This window comes from Aethalodelphis obliquidens, unplaced genomic scaffold, assembly GCF_003676395.1.
Source record: "Aethalodelphis obliquidens isolate GAN/ISIS:26980383/991018 unplaced genomic scaffold, ASM367639v1 scaffold38, whole genome shotgun sequence".
In the NCBI taxonomy this organism is placed as follows: Eukaryota; Metazoa; Chordata; class Mammalia; order Artiodactyla; family Delphinidae; genus Aethalodelphis; species Aethalodelphis obliquidens.
The window spans coordinates 4,112,099-4,121,699 of record NW_020837982.1 but is presented as its reverse complement, the minus strand read 5'-3'; the positions used below and the strand labels follow the sequence as shown (position 1 = coordinate 4,121,699).

Below are 9,601 nucleotides of genomic sequence, written 5' to 3'. Positions count from 1 at the left end.
TATATATATATGATTTAATTTAATTCTCCAACAGCCCTAGTCCCCACTTTACAGGTTATAAAATTGAGGCTAAGTGAGGTGAAGGTGAATGAAATTTGCCCAAAGTCATCCACTAGCAAGTGGCAGATGGAAGACTCAAGTCCATCTGGGTCCAAGGCTTCTTTTCTTAAGCACCACCTCTCAGGCTTTCAGCTCCCCTTACCTGGAGAGGCAGCTCAACGCCCAGGGGACGGAGGAGCCGGTTGGTCCAAGGACCTGCTGTGATGATCAAACTCTTGGCTTGGTAGCTCCTGGAGGTGGTTTTCACCACGACCAGTAGCCCTGGTTTTATCTCCATCACCTTCTCTCCATCATGCACTATGCCTCCTAGCTGTCGAATTGCATCCTGAAAGGGCAGGAGCAGGAAAGGGCAAATCAGTTATGTATGTGGTTCACCCTGGACAAAGAATCCTTCATCGAGTGCAGAAAAGAGAGGGCAGAATCTAGACCTCCTCTCCCATATTGTCGAGGCCTAGCAGGGTATATAAAACTGCCCAGTCCAAAAAGTCAAGACTAAAGCTGGCAGGGCAAAGGCTGTCATCCAACTGGGGGTCAGGGGATGGCTGATGGGGACCCAGGATGCCCAGAGCAGGAGCTGCAGTGCCCCTAATGCTGCACGGTATCACCTGAAGGGCTCTGAGCGCCTTGTCAGCATAGAGAACTCCTCCAGACTTTTCCAAGAGCCCCACTTCTCCCCTGGCCAACCGAATATTGGGGAAACGTTGCTTCAGTTCCTCAGATGGAAGACACTGGTGTTCCACTCCCTGCCTAGACAGAGTAGCCTGGATTATCTTTAATTCTGCATTCTCCTTCATTCCCAGCAGCAGTAGTCCAGTCTGCCTATAAAAAAAAAAGACACCTGAGTGAGAGTCTGCGTCCGGGCCCTGGGCCTTCTCTGTCATTTTTCAGCAAGGGGCCCAGACCAGGCATCAAGGGGAGTCCTGGCCTCACATTCAAAAAACAGGCAAAGACATCTACATTCTGTTGTAACAGTCCAGTATTGTTGTGCTGGTTTCCAGCCCATCCCCAAGTCTGCCCTTGGCTCTCACTATTGGTTTGCTTATCCCTCCATCTTCCCTCATCAGGATCCATCCTGCCCTTGAGGTCAGAGACCCTAAGTCCTCTTTTATCTCCACACCTAGAAGGTGGTAAATGTTCAATGAACTTGATAAGATTTCCCTTTCCTCCAGTCCCCTGACCCCACTCACTGTTTTGATCTCAATTCTTTATCCCTTTTCCCCTCCCCAACTCCCTGCTGTTTCTTTTCCCTGTTCCTTTTTCTTGTCATATAATGTTTTGTCTCTTCTTGTGATCTATCTCTCAGTTCCTTCTCAGAGGCTGCCTGTTTTGTGGAAAGGGTCCTAAGTTGGGAGCTCTGGCTCTGGGTCCAGTCCCAGCATCCCCTCTGTGACCTTGGTCTGATTGCTCGCTGATCCCAGATTCCTCCTCTGTAACACATGACTGTTGGACTGTTGGTGGTTCCACACCAGGGGAGTTGTGGAAATGGCATGGATCATTTTTTTGCTTGTCACAATGCCTGGGGGTTGCCACTCACATTTGGTGGGCAGGGGCCAGGGATGCTAAACCTGCAATGCTCAGGAAGATCCCACCCAAATGCCAATAGTGCCCTCATGCAGAAACCCCAGTAGGTGAGATGGCCTCTTAGGACTCCAGCAATTAATTCAGCGATTAATGTTTTTGTTCTCCCTATACATCCCTCTGTGTTTCTTCCACCATAAGAGAATGAGAGCTGTTTCTCTTTAACGCTTTCCATCTCTATGTCACAAGAGATCAGAGCTCCCTTTTGGGGGTAACTGATCAAAACAATAGAAGGGTCACTTTGGCCCTTGGGACCATTCCTGTAGTCCCTCTCGGTTTCAGCAGCCACGGTGACAAGCATCAGCCCGACACATCCCCCAGGTACTGTATATAAAGCTCGTAATAGCCTATAATGGAGTCTCATGGATATTACATGCTTCCAAATCCCACATTATCTGGTTGGGGGGATTAAAGAGAAGATTGGGAGGGGGTAGGGACACAGCGGGCCCTGGGGCCAGTGTCAGTACACAGAGCCACGCAGCATGCCCAATCCATTTGCCATGGCCCCCGCCTACCCAGCATTCACCACTGGTGAGAAAGCAGTGAACGCCTCTGCCTCTTCAAAGCTCAACAGAGGAAAGATGCTGTAGAAATCCCCACTAGCCAGCAGACCGTCTTTTTCCTGTGGCCCCAAAAGAACTTCAGATTGGTTCTCAGTTAATGAAAATTTGCCTAGTAAACTCCTTGGTCAACAGGATAATTAAGGCACCCAAGCGTACGTTCTTGAGCCCTTTGTACCTGATGAGGTTGTAGCTGTGTAGAATTCTGGGAAAGACCTCACCTTAGCAGTCACCATGTCAGATCCCTGGCCCGGAAATTCCAGAGCAGCATATTCTAACCTCTGCCTGCAATATACTAGCCTTGGTCTCTCACATACTCTGAGATTCAGTTACTTTCTCTTCCTTCCCTTCCTTTCTCCCTTCTTCCCTTCCTTCCTTCCTTCTTTCCTTGAAATAAGAACTCCTCTTTCAGGAATGTACTCTATGGAGGAAATGAACTCACGCCAAAGCAACGGGCAAATCTGTTGAATTATGAAATGCTGAGTGATGTTCTAATTCCCAAGCCGTCCTGCGGTGGATGAAGCGGGAGCTCCCTATCCCTAGGAGTAATCAGCAAGTTGATTCTGCTGGTGAATGTAATTGTGCCAATTGTAATCATTTTGCTCCAGCTCTCTGCCCCTGTGGCATTTATTTCTCAGCCCAGATATTGATCTAACAGTGGGAAATTTTCCATCTGAATTTGTGATGCTGGACCCTCCCTTAGTCCGGAGGTGCGTTTGGGAAATTCTCATTTTCCGTGGATCACAGCTGAACCATTTGGCCTGAGGGAAACCATGCACTGCCAGAGAAATGCCTTGGATCGGAGAGAGATTTTTGACCATTATGAGCAAATCGGAAATAAATGTAAAACACTGCCTGGAAATGCAAAGGCCTGTCATTATGGGAAATAGGTGAGAGGCTCCTGTGGGAGATGCTTAGAGAACTGGAAAGCAGTCAATCAAAACCGGGATCAGAGAACGGGCCTCTTTCCCCCAGTATGAAGATAGATGACTTCCATGCGCAGATTGAAAATCATTTAAGTACTTATTTTCTTAATGGCTTTTCCTAGATCCCAATAAACAGTCTGCTCATTCTGCATCAATTTCTCACCCCTATGCTCTGGGCCTCCCTTTCCTCTTTTTCTGCTCAGATCCAGGCTACGAAGTTTGGGGAGGAGGAGGGTGAGAAGGGACAAGGGCATTGCAGGAAAAAAAAAAAAAAAGACCAGGAAATGAGCGGTCAGGGCTGGTCTAGAAAGACGGCACCTTGTAGTGAGGCCGGGGTGCTGGGGATCCCTGGAAAGAGTGCAGCTCCCAAGTCCCAGAACACCTTCAGAGCATTTGGTACTAACTGTGCCTTCCTCCCAACCCTAGCTGGATCCGGCCCTAGGAAGAGATAATCGAAGATTCCTCCCAAGGGCCTTGTTGACTTCTCTATGGCCCAACTAAAGCCTCAGACATGATGTAGGGAGTTGGTGATGAGGGATTTCCACCAGTTACTATAGCAGGACAGGAGGCAGGATGGAGTGGGGAGGATTTGGGAGGGGCAGACAGCTCTCCCTGCATCTGCCATCTCCCATCCCAAGCTCCAGCTTTCCCCGCTCTGGGTTAAAAGTGCCAGGAAAGCCAGCTCTCAGAGTCACCTTGGGGAAGAGACTCCAACAGGGACTTGGTAATGGCTGCTGTCTTTGTTGGTTTGGGAGGAGCTCTTGGCGTTTCATCTTCTGCTCAGTGGGCCGAGGTGGAATTGGTTAACAAAGACTGCTCCAGGGAGGGGATGTGGCTGACAAGCCAGACACTTCGCAGACACAGGAAGCAGCAGCTGCGCAGGGGGCCACCAGGTTCTGGCAGCAGCTGTACTGCCTACGGCTGTGATCTTGTCTGATATTGTCAGCTAAGCAGGGGCAGCCCGGGTCAGGAGCTAGATAGTAGGACTCAAAGGGAGAAGGTGGGGCAGGAAAGAGATGGGCCACAGAGCTGGGATTTGCTCTTGGTATCAGCATCCTGGCTGTACACATCACAAAAGATTCAGACCTTGTGATCTGACACATGTGTCATCGTCTGTTCCCAGAATATATGCAAATATCCTGAGCCACCCATATTTAGTATGCCTCTGTCACAGGAAGCAGCAGAACAGAATGAAGAGAATTGGACAACCACCTTATCAACTCCTGAAGGTTTTTTTTTTTTAAATCATCATCAAATATCATTAAGTTAATATGTTCATATCTATCAGTTCAATTATGATATTGTGCTGGTTCTTCCAGAAGAACCTAGGAGAATAAGAATCACACAGCTAATGAATCATTTAGAAAATCAGAATTAGGAACAAAAGCTAAAGGAATTGGAATAGGAAGTATCTGTTCTGTGTCTCTACTAAGTAAAAGAACCAAATAAATTAGTGTGCCTGAGTAAATTAGTTTGGCCATAAGAAAGGACTTGCTAATAATAACAACAACAACAACAATAATAATGCCTAGCACTATATAGAACTTCAAAGATTTTTCAAAGAACATTCACTTTACTCTTCATTTTCCATAATTGGGGCTGTAAAGCATAGGGATAGTCTTTTAAGAGGAGCTATGATATGTCCCAGTCTTTAAATGTATGTTAGCAGCCTTCTGACCTGGGATGATTTAGGCATGAACCTGTTTGGAAACAGGGGATGGACAAGGTAACCAGTTTGTGGTATTTCCTAAATCAGGAGGCAGCAAGCGATGACCCAGGGGCCAAATCACCTGTTTTTGTCTGTCCCACAAGCCAAGATGGTTTTTACAATTTTAAATGGTTGATAAAAAGCAAAAGAAGAATATTTCTTTTTTTTTAATATTTATTTGTTTGTTTATTTTTGGCTGCATCAGGTCTTAGTTGTGGCACGTGGGATCTTTCATTGTGGCACACAGGCTTCTCTCTAGTTGTAGCATGCAGGCTCCAGAGCATGTGGGCTCTGCAGTTGCGGCAAACGGGCTCTCTAGTTGTGGCACGCGGGCTTAGTTGCCCTGCAGCATGTGGGATCTTAGTTCCCTGACCAGGGATCGAACCCACGTCCCCTGCATTGGAAGGCAGATTCTTAACCACTGGACCACCAGGGAAGTCCCAAAGAATACTTCATGACATGAAAATTATCTGAAATTTGTGTCCATAAATAAAGTTTTATTGGAACCCAGCCATGCCCATTTGTTTACATATTATCTGTGGCTGCTTTCACAATGGCACAGTTGAGTTGCTGGCAGAGTTGAATTGTTGCAATAGAGACCATATGGCCTGCAAAGCCTGTAAAACTATGTGGCCATTCACAGAAAAAGTTTGACAAACCCTGTTCTAGACTGAAAGTTGAGTAATTCTGTGACTTGCACTACAGGTTAAGACCCTGACTACTCAGTAGCAACCCTCTCATGAGTTTGTGGGGAGAATTAAATGAGTTAACATGGATCAAGTACTTTTAGAACAGCCTTAGTTTCTCATTCTAAGCACTAAAACACGCAGTGATAATGATAATGATGATGATGATTTGTCAGGCACTATTGCAAGCCCTTTACAAACTTTATCCTCACAACAGACACAGGAAATAGATATTATTACCCCTACTTTACAGATGAGAAAACTGAGTCTCACAGAGGTTAGACAGCTTGCTCCAAACCACACAGCTAAATATGTCAGAGCAAGATGATATCTAGAGCCAGCGCTGCCTGGTTCCAAAGCCCTTCCAAATTCCTGTCCTCCTGCCAAAGAGAGGGATTGTGAGATTATGAGATTCTCCTATCCAAGGGTCCCTTTCCCTCTCTCCAGCAGCCCTTCCCCTCGATGTCCATGGTTGCTGCATCCCATCTGTCTCCTTCTGCCTTTCTTCCCCCCTTGCTCAATGGAGATAGGATACAGCTGACCCAGAATAAGTGGCAGGAACTGCCATTTATTCAAAAGTGCTAGGCATAGTGCCAAGAGTCTCGTTTAATCCTCACAAAGCCCTGTGAGAAAAATGAGGCGCAGAGAGGTACAGAAACTTTTCCAAGGTCACACAGCTGGTAAGAGAGCACAAAGTCAAATTCAAGCCTGTCTGACTCCAGAATTGTCTCCCCTCTGAAAGATTCCAGACACTTTCCAAACATCTTCTAGTTGCCTCCTTATCTGCTGGGATGAAGTGTGCCCTCTAAGGCCTCAGCAGTTCTTTTAACACAGATACTCAGCAGTGTTCACAGATGGCTGACAGAGAGAGGTTCCTTTGCCAGGCCACGCCTCAGCAAGACATGCTCCTTTATTTGGGTGCTGGGTGTATTAGCTGCGTCTGGAATAAATCTGTAATTAGCTGCCCTAGCTGTATTTGCATAATGGATTTCACTTTGTTCTTAAGTTAATGGTGTTTTTGCAACAGAACAGTAACCTCTTGGTTCCTGGCCATTAAAATAACTGCCACCCTGTAGGGTAGAGCAGTGGTTTTGTAGGAAGTTCAGTTAAGAGCCACAGAGAAGGCGGGAGGGATGGTAGCATGGTTGGTAAAAGTTCTCTTTGCCTCCTGGGTTGTCTGCCTTCTTCCCCATGAATATTTGAAAGGTCAGTGAGGGGGGGTCTTAAGGGTCAGAGAAGGCCATGCAGGCAACAGAGAAATAGCTGCAGGCTCACTCCCTGGTCAGCAATGCAGCCTGAGGAGCATCCCCATTTGCTCCTATGGGAGGAGGTATTCAGAGAATCAAATGGATTTATAAGGGTTGTTCTGGGGGAGAGGACCCAGCATTAAAGTTTGTGATACTAGTAGGAATATAAAGAATCAGGCAGAGGCCTTCTCCTCTATTTCAATCCCTGCCCTGAGAGGTTCTCTGACGGTTCCACGGAGATGTAGATACAAACTCCAGCTCTGAGCATCTGCCCAGTGTCTTTCCAGCAGTTTTCCCCAAACAACCTCTGCAAGCCTTGGACACATGGTCTAACCCCAGCCCTGGAACTCAGAGACTGTCAAGAGCCAGCTGGACCTGTCGGGTGACCATGAGGACAGCAAGCAGAATGCTTCCACGTGTCTGGCACTTCCGGAGGCCCCATGTCCCTCCGTTGCATGTCAAGTATTCCTGGCACCGCCCTCTTGCATAGTAAAAGCACCCCCAGGTGCTGAGCCCCACGATCCAAGGGATTCTCCCCCACCAACCCAACCTGTATAATTGGGTTCCCGCCTCATGCTCCAGCTGGGCCCATATCTGGTAGCACTCAGCCATCATCTGGGTGTAGAAGTCTTCAGGGTACGCCCTTCGGATTATCCGGCTTTGCCCATGGGAACTTCCTCGGGAGTGCGGGAGGAAGAACTGGAGAAGGAGGACAAGAGACAACTGCAGCTGTCACCCCTCCCCTTTCGGAGCCCACTCATCATGTGCTGTCAACAAGGAACACTTATTCTTCAAATATTTCCATACAGTCTCCCTTTGTGGCCAAGTTACTGACTTGGCTTCAGGATAGAATTTCTTCAGTAGCTCTAACTCAGGCATCCTTTTTGCTAACATCATTCACTTCCCGAAGTCCCTCTGTGAGTTAGTCTTCAGTCATCCTGCTGCAACCTTGCCCCACTTAGACTCATGGAGAAGCAGAAAGAACCTTTGAGATCATTCTAGTCTAGGCTCCTCATTTTTATGCACAAGAAAACTGATGCTGACTCTTTCTCTGTAGTTTCAGATTGCTCAGGACAAGAGAACCATGTTGAGATTTAGCAAAAGATGGAGTGTTTCCTGAAAGGTTGGACGAGGAATCCCTCAGGCTTTGAGAAAACTGATAGAGAAATGAAAAAGGTTTCTAACCAATCCAGCTCATTACCAAGAAGAATAAACCAAAACCAGCCTGGATAGATTTAGGCAGAATGGGAGGGTAGAAACCTTTGGAAGGTGGGCTGGGTGCACCTGCCTCGGGAAGGCTGCGGATATACAGGGCCCAGGCCTATGTACAGTGGCCAGTAGCCTGCACTTCATGGGGTCACTTTTCTATAAGGAAAAATAAATACCTAAGTCTTATTTCCTGTGTATCAAACAAGGAGGCTGCTATTATCCAGAGGTGGCAGAAAAAACAGAAGCCTCTGCTGGGTTCCAGGGTGAGAGGCCAGAAATATGCAGGGAAGAATCCTACCTCCTAGACTGACAAATCAGCCTTTCCCTCTAGGCAAATTATCTCTATTTAAGGTTACCCAAAGCAGAACTGATTACTTTTCTGGGCCAGGGCAACCATTTTGGCACAGAAGAGACTGGGTGGGAAGAAAGAAGAGAATGGGGTCTGGGGTGCTTCTTGGTCAAGAGCAGGATCTGGGAGGCAGCAAAAGGAGGAAATGTGCCTAGAAACCCAAACTGGGTCTTAGGGAGGGTGGAACTTTCTTTGCATTGTCATGAAACACACCAGGCAGCTAAGCTACAAATTGCATAGAATTTGTGAAGATCAGGCCCTTTGGCCTTCACCCCACAGAAAACCCTCTTGGGGGAGGAGAAAGGGACAGTCCCTGAGGTCAGGAGTGCAGAGGGGACACGGTACCTGCTCCAGCAGGAGGACCCTCTTCCTGTGTTTGGCCAGGTGGTACGCAGTGAAGCAGCCCTGGATGCCTGCCCCGATCACAATGGCGTCATAGAGATCTTTCTGAGCAGCCATCCTGCCCACTGAGTTAGCCCTACAGCCTCAGAGACCACATACAAAGGAGAAGGCAAGCGGAGGCGGGCTCCAGCCTGAAGGAGGAGGAGTAAAGCAAAGTCCAACCTGGCCAGCATTCCCACAATTCCCTGGGCCCTGTCCTTCTCCCCACTCCTCCCAACCCCCAAAACCTGGCACAGGGCTGAGCCCCCGCCTCCCCTGCAGAGCAGAGCTGGGTAGTATGATTTGTGAGGTTTAGCCCGGCTCAGCTGCCAGCCTCACCCTTGCATCCCTCTAGCTTTCTATTCTTGGCTCAATTATTGTCATGCAAATGGATCCTTCCTATGCCACCTTCCTGTCTCATTATGATCTTTGTCTCAGGCCTTCGGCCCTGGAATTTCAATGCCTCCTAGACCAAGCTGGGCACCCGGAATGCTGCCTCCCCCTGCTGGCCTCCCTCTCTCCAGCCTGATTTCCTTTGGAGATTCTAGAGGGTACAGACCAGGCATCTGCCTAGGGTGTGAGGGCCCCTGGAGTGAGGGCTCCCTCTGTGCACGGCAGTGTGCTAAATGAGTACTCTTGCATGCATGTGGGACAGAGCTGGGATTTATAAGGCCTAATTCTTTTTTTTTTAAATTTATTTATTTTTGGCTGCGTCGGGTCTTTGTTGCTGTGCACAGGCTTTCTCTAGTTGCGGCAAGCAGGGGCTACTCTTCGTTGCGGTGCACTGGCTTCTCATTGCCGTGGCTTCTCTTGTTGCAGAGCATGGGCTCTAGGCGTGCGGGCTTCAGTAGTTGTGGCATACGGGCTCAGTAGGTGTGGCTCGCGGGCTCTAGAGCG

At 48.1% G+C, this 9,601-nt stretch overlaps 1 protein-coding gene across 1 annotated transcript in view; it reads right to left on the bottom strand.

Annotated features, from left to right (window-relative positions):
* Positions 1–9,372, bottom strand: part of PIPOX (pipecolic acid and sarcosine oxidase) — a 13,338-nt gene extending 3,966 nt beyond the window's left edge. Inside the window, 4 exon segments of the mRNA XM_027130492.1 lie at positions 203–385; positions 666–879; positions 7,316–7,464; positions 8,669–9,372. Coding sequence (XP_026986293.1) covers positions 203–385; positions 666–879; positions 7,316–7,464; positions 8,669–8,782 — 660 coding nt within the window. The 5' untranslated portion in view covers positions 8,783–9,372.
* Between the last annotated feature and the right edge of the window lie 229 nt (positions 9,373–9,601).